Below are 15,127 nucleotides of genomic sequence, written 5' to 3' on the forward strand. Positions count from 1 at the left end.
TACATTTAGATCTTTAATCCATTTTGAGTTTATTTTTGTGTATGGTGTTAGAAAGTGTTCTAGTTTCATTCTTTTACAAGTGGTTGACCAGTTTTCTCAGCACCACTTGTTAAAGAGATTGCCTTTTCTCCATTGTATATTCTTGCCTCCTTTGTCAAAGACAAGGTGTCCATAGCTATGTGGATTTATCTCTGGGCTTTCTATTTTGTTCTGTTGATCCATATGTCTGTCATTGTGCCAGTACCATACTGTCTCAATGACTGTTGTTTTGTAGTATAGCTTGAAGTCAGGCAGGTTGATTCCTCCAGTTCCATTCTTCTTTCTCAAGATTGCTTTGGCTATTTGAGGTTTTTTGGTATTTCCAAACAAATTGTGAAATTATTTTTTCTAGTTCTCTGAAAAATACCGTTGGTAGCTTGATAGGGATTGCATTGAATCTATAGATTGCTTTGGGTAGTATACTCATTTTCACTATATTGATTCTTCTGATTCATGAACATGGTATATTTCTCCATCTATTTGTGTCATCTTTGATTTCTTTCTTCAGTGTTTTATAGTTTTCTATATATAGGTCTTTTATTTCTTTAGGTAGCTTTATTCCTAAGTATTTTCTTCCTTTCATTGCAATGGTGAATGGAATTGTTTCCTTAATTTCTCTTCCTGTTTTCTCATTGTTAGTGTATAGGAATGCAAGGGATTTCTGTGTGTTAATTTTATATCCTGAAACTTTACTGTGTTCATTAATTAGCTTTAGTAATTTTCTGGTGGAGTCTTAGTGTTTTCTATGTAGAGGATCATGTCATCTGCAAACAGTGAGAGTTTTACTTCTTCTTTTCCTATCTGGATTCCTTTTATTTCTTTTTCTGCTCTGATTGCTGTGGCTAAAACTTCCAAAACTATGTTGAATAGTAGTGGTGAGAGTAGGCACCCTTGTCTTTTTGCTGACTTTAGGGGAAATGTTTTCAATTTTTCACCATTGAGGATAATGTTTGCTGTGGGTTTATCATATATGGCTTTTATTATGTTGAGGTATGTTCCTTCTATTCCTGCTTTCTGGAGGGTTTTTTTTTTTTTATCATAAATGGATGTTGAATTTTGTCAAAGGCTTTCTCTGCATCTATTGAGATAATCATATGATTTTTATTTTTCAATCTGTTAATGTGGTGTATCACATTGAGTGATTTGCAAATATTCAAGATTCCTTGCATCCCTGGGATAAAGCCCACTTGATCATGATGTATGCTCTTTTTAATATGTTGTTGGATTCTGTCTGCTAGAATTTTGTTAAGTATTTTTGCATCTATGTTCATCAGTGATATTGGCCTGTAATTTTCTTTTTTTGTGGCATCTCTGTCTGGTTTTGGTATTAGGGTGATGGTGGCCTCATAGAATGCGGTTGGAAGTTTACCTTCCTCTGCAATTTTCTGGAAGCATATGAATAGGATAGGTGTTAGCTCTTCTCTAAATTTTTGGTAGAATTCAGCTGTGAAGCTTTCTGGTCCTGGACTTCTGTTTGCTGGAAGATTTCTGTTTACAGTTTTGATTTCCGTGCTTGTGATGGGTCTGCTAAGATTTTCTATTTCTTCCTGGTTCAGTTTTGGAAAGTTATAATTTTCTAAGAATTTGTCCATTTCTTTTAAGTTGTCCATTTCATTGGCATATGGTTGCTGATAGTAGTCTCTTATGATCCTTTGTATTTCTGTGTTGTCTGTTGTGATTTCTCCATTTTCATTTCTAATTCTGTTGATTTGATTCTTCTCCCCTTTTTTCTTGATGAGTCTGGCTAATGGTTTGTCTATTTTATTTATCTTCCAAAGACCAGCTTTTAGCTTTGTTGATTTTTGCTATGATCTCCTTTGTTTCTTTTTCATTTATTTCTGCTCTAATTTTTATGATTTCTTTCCTTCTACTAACCCTGGGGTTCTTCATTTCTTCCTTTTCTAGTTGCTTTAGGTGTAGAGTTAGGTTATTTGTTTGACTTTTCTCTTGTTTCTTGAGGTAGGCTTGTATTGCTATGAACCTTTCCCTTAGCACCGCTTTTACTGTGTCCCATAGGTTTTGGGTTGTTGTGTTTTCTTATCTAGCCTGAAATGATGCATCCTGTTCAAATTATTTTCCAGATATATGAGATATATTTTTTATTAAAAATCTATATACAATTAGTCACTCCAACTGGGACTCAAAAACATAGCCAGGTCTAGAAAACTGATGAATTCTGGGCAGTATATTGATCAGCCTTGCTTATTGGTTTTAGAATTGACTCTTGAAACTCAAATGGGGTGACGTACTTGAGTTGCTTATTCTGCCTCCTGCCCCCCGCCACAGTCAAGGGAGTATTATCTTGTTACTCCCACAAGCCAAACCAAATGGAAATGAGTCACTGCGTGGCTGAGTCCTGTCCTTTGAACATCCACATGAGGCTGAAACTCAGGCTTCAGTGGTCATTCTGAGTCATAACTAACTCAGGGGCATAAGCTTATGACAAGGAAATGCTAAGTTTCTCCTACAGAATCTGTGGTAGACCTTTCATGTGGAAAGAGCAGGTTGGCTCTCTCACTTTGGAAAATTTGAATTTGTTTTTTCAGAGCTCACATTCAGTGACAAAGATCTCTGGATGTTGTTGTAGTCAGCCTGCTATTTTTCAAAGCATTCCTATAGTGTGGATAAGAAATGTTCCTCATTTCTCTGGGGAACAGAGGCTCAATTTTGGTAAAATGGTGTAAGCAAAATCCCACAATGTTAAAGTTAGGACATGAGCTTCTTCATACGTTAGCATATATACTGAGATTGCTTTGCTTGCAATTCCTAGATTTGGTGGGAAAAAAATCCCAGAAGTTTTTTGTTTTTATTTATTTTTTGTTTGAGCTGGTCTTCATTGCTTTGTACAGGCTTTCTCTAGTTACAGAGAGCAGGGACTACTCTTGGTTGCAGTGCACTGGTTTCTCATTGCAGTGGCTTCTCTCGTTGCAGAGCATGGGCTCTAGGCACACGGGCTTCAGTATTTGTGGCACAGGGGCTTAGTTGCTCTGAGGCATGTGGGATCTTCTCTGACCAGGGATCGAACCCATGTACCCTGCATTGGCAGGCGGATTCTTATCCACTGCACTACCAGGGACGTCTCCTACAAATTTTTTAAAAATCCTTGACCACTGACCCCATGGACAGAAATTTGGATATAAGAAGTGTTCTCTTGGTCATAGGGCTTAAGATGTGTATCTGGCAGCCAGAGGGTCAGAGCTAAAAGGAACCAGCCTCGCAGTCACTGATGGACATTTTGAGTCAGAATTCTCTCTGCCCAATTCAAGCCTCACAATCACTCCATTACCAAGAGTTTGAGTGTGTTCTGACTTCTTTCCCCCTCCCTGACTGAGCACATCACTAGGATATGGTCCCTGCTCCTTCTGCTTGTCATGCAAATGAGATCTCCCCTAGGGTCTCCCCTGTCCCTGAAGACCTGCATGAGATTGTTTGGGCTCTTATTCTACACCTTGAGAAAGTCTACTGCTCACTCCAGAATTTTTCAGAATTCCCAGGAATTTTACATTTTCATGGGCGTCTCTCATTCCAGCTCCCTGCCCCTATTGAAGTCTTGTTCTCTGCTCCACCCTTCCAAAGCTGTTCTTTCTCCAGTCAGATATCAACCCAAAGATGGAGCTCAGCCCTTTTATTAAAAATAGATTTTATGTTTTAGAGCAGTTCTAGGCTCACAGCAAGATTGAGAGAGTTCCCATGTAAGCCCTGCCCCACACATGCACAGCCTCCCCAACTGCCAACATTTGGCACTAGAATGGTATATCTTATTATAATCAATGAATCTACACTGACACATGGTTCTCACCCAAAGTCTGTAGTTTACATAGAGTACACTCTTGATGTTGTACATTCTTCACTCTCTGAGCTACCAAGGAAGCACCAAAGTGTCTTCCAAAAATGGCTGTACTACTCTGCATTATCACCAGCAGTAAATGAGAGTACTGTTGCTCCACACCCACATCCTCACTAGAATTTGGTGTTAGGGTTTTGAATTTTAGCCAATCTAGCAAGTAGATAGTAGGATCTCACTGTTTTTGATGCTTAAATTTGAGATTGATTTTATTGCCTCGTACATGATCATTATTAGAAATGTTGCAAGATGTGTCATCTCATCACAGTATGTGTAGTTCTACTCATATATTTTTCCTTGTTGTTGTTTTAATTTGTAATTCCCTAATGACATAAGATGTTGAGCATCTTTTCAAATGCTTAATTTCCATTGGTATAATTTCTTTGATGAAGAGCTCTTTGATCTTTTGCTCATTTTTATATCAGGTTTTTCATTTCCTTAATGCCAACTGTCAAAGAGTTCTCTATATATTTGGGATGAGTCTTTGACCCAAAAGTTTTTTGGATAAAATGTAGTTTGGAAGGTATTTTTCTTTGGCAAATACTTTCTCTCCATTTGTGGTCTATCTTCTCATTGTCTTGAGGTTGATAGTTATTTTTATTCTCAACTTTTAAAGATATAATTCTGTTACCTCTGGTTTCTACTGGTGCAATTGATACAATGGCTGTAATTCTTTTCTTTCAGGTTTTTTAAATGTTTTCCTCTTTTTCTTTGGTGTTTTTTGCAATATACAATACATTCAGATATTGCAGAAAATTCTTAGCCAATAACCTATCTAATAATGTCCTTCTTTCATTCTCTTGATTCTCTTCCTTCAGTACTCCAATTGTATGTTGGAACTTCTCATTCTATCCTCTATGCCTCTTACTGCCATTTCATGCTTTCCATCTCTTTATTTGTGTCTGTATTTTGTGTACTTTTCTCAGGTCTATCTTTTTGTTTATGGATGCTGACTTTAGCTGTATTTAATCTCCTACTTACCCATCGTTAGCTTTCTATTTCTGCAATGTTCCAAATCTTTTACTTTATTTTTTTCCTGGTACACAACATATTGATTCAATGTTTCTATACATTACAAACCCTTTACTTTAATAATGGGGGACCTGAGGCAAAGAGGTGTTAGCCAACAATGTATAATATAGTCCTGTGAGTTGGAGAAAGAGTTGAGAATTGAATCCAAGTTCAAAGTATGTGGAAATGATTGTTGGACCAAAAAAAATTTAAACTTCTCTAGAGATACTTTGTGTGGATGACTAGGGTCTAGTTTCTGATCAATGTGAAGAAACACAATGTGAAAGTGACTAGTCAATCACTAAAGCTTTTAATTATGTTGCCATCAGTCTGCCGTACTACTATTTGCTGTTTTCTGAGTTTAGGGTTCCACATTTAAGCTACAATCAACCCAGGGAGATAATCATTATTATTATGTGATTTTACAGATGAACACAATGAGGCTAGGAGAAGTGAAGTGATGTAGCTGTTGCCTCTAACAGCTAGTCAGCAGTGCCATGAGGATGAACCCAGGCTATTGGCTCCAGAGCCCAGTGCCTTCCTGAAACTTTCCTCTGCCATCTTCCCTCCCCTGTGGTCTTTGGGCTGAAGGCAGGATCAGTGCCACAAAAGCTACAAATAGCTTGACCCCATTCACTACCCAGTTCTATCAAATAACTATATTTGATTCTTTGCAGATTCATACTTGCCCATTCACCTGCTTCCTAAAATGGATTTTAATCAGTGTTCAAGGTGCTTCCTCAGTCATCACTGGACATGTATGTAAGCATAGGGCAGAAAATGTGGGTGGTAGGATGTGTATGCTCCTAGGTGAGGTGGAACAAGACAATGTTTTGCCTTTCTGTTTCAGCTCCTCCCATAAACAAATGCCCTTCTTGCAATATTTTTAGTGCCATTTTATTCATATCTTTGTGCTTTTTATTGGTGATTTCTTTATTTAAAATGGATCTTTGTGCTTTTTGTTGGTGATTTCTTTATTTAAAATGGCCCAAGCATAGTACTGAAGTGCTGGCTAGGGCTCCCAAGCACAAGAAGACTGGGATGTGCTTTACAGAGAAAAGGATATATTAGATGAACTTTGTTTAGGCACGAGTTCTAGTGCTATTGGTCATGAGTTCAATGTTAATGAATCAACAATGTACATTAAATAAGGTGTCTTTAAGCAGAAACCCCCATAAAACAAAGTTATGTATTGACCGATTGATAAAACATGACCTGAGGCTCACAGGAACTGAACTCTGTATTCCTTCAGGGGGCAATGATTCCGTATTCGCTAATTCAGTGTTCCTGGTAACTGTATAGACTGCAATAACAGTGGTTAAGAAGAATCAGCTGTATTTCATGCTGCCCCATAACCTGCCTTACCTAGGTTTTTAAGTAAAGCAGCAGCAGTACCTTGGGAGAGCCACACGGATAAAGCCCTTTCATCTCCAATCACTGTTTTATTTGATGTAGAGCTGATTTACAATGTTGTGTTAATTATGCTGTGCAGAAAAGTGATTCAGATATAAATCCATTCCTTTGGCATCTCCAAGTATTGTGTGGCTTAGCCACCGGGAGCCCTCCTCAGCCAACCTGCTGGGTCCTAAAGGCAGTGCCCTCTGCTCCTGCTTTATCCTCCACAGAGGGGAGCCTGGCTAATCAGGAAAGAAACTCCCTCAAAAGGTAAACAGTGAGTAGAGTGTACATATGGTGGAAAACAAATGGCTCTTGGTACCATGTTGTGGAAATTATCTCACTTGGGAAGATAAAGGCGCGGGGCGGGCCCAGGTGGCACTGTTGAGTCCCCACCTCCTTACATGGTCCACGGTGACGTGTGTGCCAGCCTCTCTAAGAAAGCTCCATCCTGACACTCAGCACTCTCATAACTTGACTGTCCCCCTGTCGAGTGGTACTCCGTGTCAGCTCTGCACCCCACCATGTCCGTGACCGCCTGCCAGGGCTTGGGGTTTGTGGTTTCACTGCTCGGGATTGCAGGCGTCATTGCCGCCACCTGCATGGACCAGTGGAGCACCCAGGATCTGTACAACAACCCAGTGACAGCTGTGTTCAACTACCAAGGGCTGTGGCGCTCCTGCGTCCGAGAGAGCTCTGGCTTCACCGAGTGCCGGGGGTACTTCACCCTGCTGGGGCTGCCAGGTAAGGACTGGTACCTGACAAGATGTGGGGGCAGACAGAGCTGAACAGGATACAGCCACCTCTGCCTGGAGCACCGCCAAGGGACCACTGGGGAGGGAGGAGCAACAATCCCCACCACGGAGGTGGAAACAGGAAGTGCAGCAAACAGGGACAGGGAGCTTCTTGGAGCTGGTAGGGCTCCTGTATCCCTAACTAGGTGGTACCCAACCGGCACATTTTTTAAATAACTCCACTGCACACAAGTCTCAATCACCCACAGGCTCAGGACTCAGAAGGCCCAGGTCATAGCCACTTCCTTCCTTTAGTCCCAGATCCTGTCTCCCTGAGTTGGGGATGGTGAATCTCCTGAATGGAGTTCCATCTCCAGCCCTCTGTGCCTGGTCCCAGGTTCCAGGGCACCTATGCACAGAGCAGCAACAGAAAGTGGACAGAGGGAAAGAACTGGGTGCTATGTTTCTCTGGGGGACACCAGATGGGCCCGCCCCTTGTCTGCGTCTCCTGACCTCCAAAATGTATTGATCACATGGAACCAGCTTCTGGGTTCTCTCTGCACAAAGCAACCTTGTAGAAAGTGCGCTCAGCCATGCAGGACAAAGGAATGACAGCTGTGAAGTGCAGGCTGGCCTATTAGCAGAATAAGGATTTGTTTGCTTCACAGATGGGTCATGTTAACAAAGAAAACTTCAAGCCTCAAGAGCAGACATTGTCAAAAGTGTCTTTCACTCAGGTATCAGAGTAAGACAAAAAATACACTTATTTTTATTTCTTAGTTCTTTTTTCCTTTCATAAATATTCATCAAAGTCTGGAGAGAGACAATGATGTAAGGTGGGCACAGTAAGGAGGATCAGAAATAGATACTAGGATTTCACTCCAGGAATTTCCCACTGGGTTGCAGAGCCAAGACTTAGGCCTGCACAGAAGTTACAAGGTGAAGACTCTGTCTCACAGTGATTCGGTCTTTCATATATTCCACACTTGGGGATGGAGAGCTCAGAACAGCCTCAGGATTCTGTGGGCCTGGCATTCCCAAAATGTGAAAGTGCACACCAGGGTGGTATGATAAGGAGACAAGTAAGGAAAATAGAGGGCTAGTGCTGCAGGAGATGAGAGAAAGATGACTTGCTCAGGAAGAGACCCAGTGGGAAGGAAATCCTACAGGTGACCCTTGAAAGGTAGTTATGAATTAGAGGTGCAGCATCACAGTAGGAAAAACAACATGGGCAAAGGCATGAAGGTACTTCCACCTGAGGCTTACTCAGGAGAAAATGAAGGAATGACCTTGGTAGGAAGAGAGGACTTATATGGAGACGATGGTGGAGAGCACTGAATGCCAGGCTAGGAGAGGAATGGCCTATATACAAATAAGAACATAAGCCAGATCCCTGGGTGACCAGTGACTGATTCAGTGGGATCTCCCTCCTCCAGGGACTGGAGAAAGGTGAGCCACTCCCATGTCTCTATGTCCTGCTGACCCCTCCTGAGCTCCAGGTCTAACCATCTGCCCTTGGAATTCACCCTCAACTCAAATGCAAAATGCCCCTGCTCTCTCAGAGACCTCGGTTCATGGGCCTGGGTCCACACAGAGCTAGAGGCCCTGAAGGAGAGAGTCAGACTGAGGCAGAGCACCCAAGTGACACCTGAGGGGTCCTACAGCTTCATAAATCGCAAACAACAATGGCAGACCAGGCACTAGCACTTGAGCCAACAATTGCCTTGAAGTACTTTGTGTAATCTCTACAAGCCACCCCGTCCATGAACTTGATGCTATCATTACCACACTTTTAGAAACAAGGAAACTGAACTGGGGTAACTTGCCCAAGGTCACATGCAGATAGAGCTAGGGCTCAGACTATGTCCTACCTGAACCCAAGTCCCAGCTCACAGCCCTCACAGGGAGCCCCATGGCTCTCAGACACAAAGCAGAAATCCCCAGTGCAAAAGCACCTTCCTAGCCTCACCTCTTAGCTAAGACTTAGGCTGCAGTCTTGGGGGCGTCCTAGAGTAACAACAGCTGTCAACAACCACCCCCCCACCGCCCCATGTTTATTTTGCAAGTAAAGACATGGAGACTCAGAGAGTCAAAGTGACTTGCCCACATTAACAGAGCTTAACTGGGGCCGTACTGAAACTGTTTTAGGGCCTTCTCTTAGAACCTTTGTGTGTGTACATATGTGAAGATTCTACCACTAGATAGTTCAGAGAAGTATTCTTCAAAAAGAATTTTGTAGAAATCTGTTTTAAAAGAAAAAAATTCTTGCAGCCCTTCAATATTGATTTCAATTATACTCATTTTACATCACTTTAACATGGACATGTATAACAACAGATTTAAATTCCTAATGCACATAAATTTTATACAAGGAACCAAAACTACATTTGCAATTGTAATGTAAATACCACTAAATAAACCCAAATGTCAACATTCATTTGGTGTTAGGGATATTATTGGTTTTCACTTGGAGTTTAATAGGACAAAGATACAGTTCAATTTTGTATTTTACCTCTCTCAAAGCTTTGACTTTAGTATTATTAATGCAGATTCTCTATTCACATGAGTTTGTTTTACAAAGTGGTATTAATAAATTCATGGTACTCCTATCTCTCACCCTTAGCCACCACTTCATCAGGGAATTGTCCTCTCTTATCCGCAGTGATGAGGCATCTGTGATGTGATGCTTTTTGCAATGGTTTTGTTCATTTGAGGTGAGGTTGGGATGCGGTGCTTCTGAAATGTGGCTCTAAGACTATTGACCTGATTATTTCTGGGATCTGGGGAGGAAAAGTTCTCCGCTGTGTATTTGCAACTGTGGGGACTCAGTCATGTCTGACTCTGTGTCCCCACGGATTGTAGCAAGTCAGGCTCCTCTGTCCATGGAATTTCCCAGGCAAGAATACTGGAGTGGGTTGCCATTCCCTTCTCCAGGGGATTTTCCCGACCCGGGGATCGAACCCAGGTGTCCTGCTTTGAAGGCAGATTTTTTACCATCCGAGCCACCAGGGAGTGGGTTGCTATTTCATACTCCAGGGGATCTTCCCGACCCAGGGGGTCAAACCCAAATCTCCTATGTCTCCTGCATTGGCAGGAGATTCTTTACCACTGTGCCACCCACCACTAATTGTTGCAATCAGGTTTGTGCAAAATAGGACGTGCAGTACTTGTTGGTGAAGTTCCTGCAGAATTGACCACTGGGGCACAGGTGTCTGAGTCATAGCACCAGTGCCACAAGGTGGGGGAAATTCCCCTGACTCCATTTCTATTTGAGCTAGAATGAACCCTTTGTTCATGGATCAGTTAAGGCTTTCACTTCACTGACTCGTGGTATAAACATGATCATACATACCAACATAAACCTAGACCATAAGTGGCCAGCCTGAGGGTCTGGAACATACTTGCTTTAACTTTTTTCCATTGTCATTGAAATGAAAGCACAGAATTTTTTAATTTCCATGGAGAAGCTACACACTCCCAAGAATGCAAACACAGATACTTAGGCTCAGAGGGAAGAAGTCAAGCACAACTGAACCCTCCAGAGAAACGTGAGGTTCTGGACTGACAGTCAACCTTCCTAGACAAAGTCATCTCACTAAAACCAAAACTGGCAGCCACCCTCTCCTGGACTGACCGAGTTTAGACAAGGTCCCCTCTGGGCAGGGATAGGAAGGAAGAGTAAAGCCTTTGGTCTTCCCATATACACAGAAGTAATAAGGAAATAACTGTAACACACACAAAAAAATAAAAGTAAAAAATTTTAAAACTCAGTAACACAGAAATCATGACACTAGAAAGAACATTTATGTATTCAACAAGCATTTGTTGAGTACCTACTATGTCCCAAGCTGTCTGCACACGGGGAAAGGCTCACAAATCTAAAAGAGAGACAGAGGATAAACACACCATTGCATTGCAAAGTTTCTCAACCTAGGCAGTATTGATACTTTAAGCCATATAATTCCTTTTGTAGGGTGCTATTCTCCACATTACAGAATATTTAGCAGGATCCCTGGCCTCCACCCACTAGATGGGAGTAGCAGCACCTTTCCCTCCCTAGTTGAGACAGCAAAAATGTCTTCAGACTTGTCACATATCCCCTGGAGGCAAAAGAGGCCCCAGTTAAGAACCACTGTTATAAAGCATAGTCAGTGCCTCATATGGTACAGGATGTAGACATGAGGGAAGGGAAGACTTCCCAAAGGAAACGACAGCTGAGCTGAGTTACTTAGTTATGACATGTATGAGTTACCCAGAAAGACAAAGAGGTAAAAAGTTTTTCAGAAAGAGGGAAATATTATTGGAAAAGACACAGTGGCATGAGAGAGTGTAGTGTATTAAGAGAATTAAAATAACTTAAATTTCTTTGTGAGGCAACACACTACAGTGTTATGTGTTAAACACTTGGAATAATATCTTTAAATGTTAGGCAAGAATAAAATGAAAAAGGAAGTTTACTAAGGAAAATTTAAACATCAATTAAAAAGGAATATATACTACAGGATCCTAGATAGGGATATTATAAAAATGTGAATTTCTTTCTAATTAATGTATAATAAATACTATCTTTAACTAATTGTATTATAATAATAATAAAACACATTGAGACCTTGCTGTGCCCTAGGCATTGGTTTGAGAAATTAGCATATGTTAATTTATATTTTAAATCTAATTTGGTGATTATATAAATTTACATAAATTACCTTATACTTACTTTAATTTTCACAACTCTATGAGGTAAGTGGTGATATTATCTCCATTTTATAGATGAGGAAACTGAAGCACAAAAGGGCTATAGAATTTTCCCATTGACATTGTGATAATAAGTGGCAGTTGAGAATTCCAACCCAGGCAGATGTTTTGCAGAGCCTAAGCCTGTAAGAATAATATTACAAGAATTCTAATCAAAATGCTAGTGACAGTTTTCCCTTGGGAGCATGGCAAAGTAGTTATCTATAAGAAGAAGCAGATGAAATTAATTTTTAAATGTTTTTTTAAGGATAATATTAATAGAAAAGTAGAGAGTTAACTCTGCCAGATATTTAACCAAATTCTAAAGCTGTGATAATTAAAAGTGTACTTTGTCCCAAAGATAGACACAGGTCAATGGAGCAAAGTTTAAAATTAGGAAGACATATATGTGAATTTAATATAGGTAGAGGAGGTTTTACAAAGCATGAGGAAAGGGAAAGTTATTTAATAAATGCTGTAAAAATTATTGATTAGCTTTTTTGAGGGAAAAAAATGAATCATAAACTACAAACCAAAATAGTTTCCAGATTAATTAAATATAAAGATACACAAAACACTTTTAAATTTTCTAAAATTCTAAAATAATTCTAGTATCATTTCTAAGTGGAAAATAAATTCCTAAGCATAGAAAAGAGCACTCATTTTACTACATCATTTAACAGATTTTTATTAAGCACCTATTATGTGCCAGGTACTGTGAACATATAAATGGAAAACACAGTATTTTTCTAAAACCACAAAAAAAATTAACAAGCAAATATTCAATGTGAAAAGATCTTTTTAGTAATCATAACACTATATTAAGATCCTTAACAAATAATTCATGTAAGTTGATAGAAAAAATGCCGAATTCCAGTAAATGTATGAGGAAGTACAAACTGATAATTCATGAAAAAGAAAAACAAACACTCCACAAATATGTGTTTAAAAAATAGTTTCAAGCTCATTAATAATCAAAGTAATGCAAATTTAAACGTGCAATCATGTATAACAACAAATTCACAAAGCAGGTAAGGGTTTCAGTGAGACAAGATCTTTCAAATGCTGTTAATGCTTCAAATGCTGTTTACTAGGAATAAAATTCATAGAAAAAAAGTCTGCCTCTACATAAAAAAGATTTTTTTTTAAACAGATTTTTTTAAAGCCTCATACCCTTTGACATCTTAATGCCTCTCTTAGGAATCTGCCCTAAAAGGGTAATCAGAAATGCTGGCAAAAGAGTCATGTGAAAAACGTTCATCATTAACATTGTTTTTCATACAAACAAAAAACTGGGGGAGGGGTAAAGTTTAATTATCTAAGAATAGATGCTGTTTTGGTGAATAGTTGCACTTCTGTATGAAAGTGAAAGGGTTAGCCGCTCAGTGGTGTCCGACTCTTCTGACTCTTTGTGATCCCATGGACTGTAGCCCATCAGGCTACTCAGTCAATGTAATTCTCCAGGCAAGAATATTGGAAGTGAGTAGCCATTCACTTCTCCAGGTGATCTTCCCGACCCAGGGATCAAACCAGGATTTCCTGCATTGAAGGCAGATTCTTTACTGTCTGAGCCACCAGGGAAGTCCAGCATTTCTATATAATGAAATACTAACATACTCATAGATTAAATATTTAAGATTAAATATATTAAACAATGTTTAAAGTACTTTAATTGTATATGTATGCAATTAAGTGAAAAGAGAAAAACATTAAATTGTATGATCTCTTAATTATGTAAAAAATATATACAGAGAATAGATTAAAAAGAAAGTATGCCATATATTTTGTCTAGGGTTTAAAATTATGAGTAAGATTTGTTAACATTTTCCCGCTTCTAAGTTTTCTATTATGAGCACCAAAAGGTGGAGTCAGAAGTTAAGACTATAAAGTGTGTTAATATTTTAAAAGAAAAGAATCAATGGATATATCAATCATTTGTCTTGCTAATAACACTAATTTAACTCCTCCCATATTCATAGCTATAATATTTTATATTGATATTTGACTGCCATTTTGCCTAGTTAGCATAGATATTATTAATATTCCTATAACAAGGTAAAGAAAAGTTAGGGGAAATGTTTTCTCCAATATCAGTAAAATAACATAAGCTCCTGAAAATGTACAACCTGAAATGGCAACACCAGAACCATATTTAAAGTTGAATATAGGGAGGATTCCCCTCAAGAAGTCAGCAAAATTTTTTGCTCCATTGTAAAAGTGATTAAACAAAGTTGAAACAGACCCATTATTGTTAAACACAAGGAGATCATGTTAATTGATTGTTATCATTATTGTTAATAATGATTGTTATCATTATTATTATATACTATCATAATCAGACCATAAACTGTCATTATCATTAGAGATGCATTTAATATATTTTAACAAAGCCCATTGCCATAAACAAGGAAGCCAGATGTTCCTCTGTGGACCCCCAATTACTCTTTAGCAGTGACTGCTAAAGCAGCAGTCCATTCATTCTAGAGCACAGAAAACTCACCAGGAAGTGAAAAATCCCATTTTCCACATGTTTTAAAGCATGTTAATACTTGGCAACCCACTCCAGAATTCTGGGCTGGAAAATTATATGGACAAAGGAGCCAAGGAGTCACAAAGAGATGGACACGACTGAGCTTGCACGCACGTAAACGTATACTTATTTCATACTTTTTAAAGTGTGTACACTTAGAATCCCTCTCTACTCATTCAGTAGTTTGCCTAAGTAGAGGGAGATTTACTTTATCCTTTAAAACTAACTTTTCTTTCCTCCAAAAATATAAAGTCACTGTCACCATTTCAAACAAGAAAGAAAGCTTAATTCATTGTTACCTGAATATCTTTTTATTCTGTCTTGAAATTTTGCATAAAAACATTTTCATAGGGAAGTGAGAGGAGAAACTGTCATGAATGATACTAGATAACTATAATAACCTTTTCTTTTTAATTTTGCCATTTTCAATCTACATTTGGGTGGTCAATGATGGAGGTGAGAGTGTAAACAAATGTCATAAAATGAACAACTGGAAACCAAACTCTCATAAATCTCTTTGTGAATAAAAAGCCTTTTAATTGAAATGAGAGTGAAATGAGCTCTGTCCACAGAAACAGTGGCAGAATCTTTCCTGAATTATTCCAACACTTTCCAATCTAACTGGTCAATCCCTGTCCATCAGCAGAGACCAGAGTCACTTCTTCTAGCTGCCCCCTCCCCACCTTTTAGACTTGGCCTTGTAGCTCAGTTCAGGAGTTACAGAGCCACCAACAGGACTTCACCTAAGTCATATAACTCTTGCCTACTCTCTTCTTTGGGGGTTTTCTGGCTCATTCTTCTTACCGCGCAAACCCTGATCACAGAACCTAAAGCAAGGTGTGC

The 15,127-nt window shown here is 39.2% G+C and overlaps 1 protein-coding gene and 1 long non-coding RNA gene across 2 annotated transcripts in view; one reads left to right on the forward strand and one right to left on the reverse strand.

The window, feature by feature from the left end:
* The first annotated feature begins 6,754 nt into the window (after positions 1–6,754).
* Positions 6,755–15,127, forward strand: part of CLDN18 (claudin 18) — a 28,168-nt gene continuing 19,795 nt past the window's right edge. Inside the window, exon 1 of the mRNA XM_043875237.1 lies at positions 6,755–7,033. Coding sequence (XP_043731172.1) covers positions 6,814–7,033 — 220 coding nt within the window. The 5' untranslated portion in view covers positions 6,755–6,813. The remainder of the gene's footprint in view (positions 7,034–15,127) is intronic.
* Positions 13,244–15,127, reverse strand: part of LOC122675985 — a 50,327-nt gene continuing 48,443 nt past the window's right edge. Inside the window, exon 4 of the long non-coding RNA XR_006335384.1 lies at positions 13,244–13,293. This is a non-coding gene — a long non-coding RNA (uncharacterized LOC122675985). The remainder of the gene's footprint in view (positions 13,294–15,127) is intronic.

The sequence above is a fragment of the Cervus elaphus genome, chromosome 19 (assembly GCF_910594005.1).
Source record: "Cervus elaphus chromosome 19, mCerEla1.1, whole genome shotgun sequence".
Lineage (NCBI taxonomy): Eukaryota > Metazoa > Chordata > Mammalia > Artiodactyla > Cervidae > Cervus > Cervus elaphus.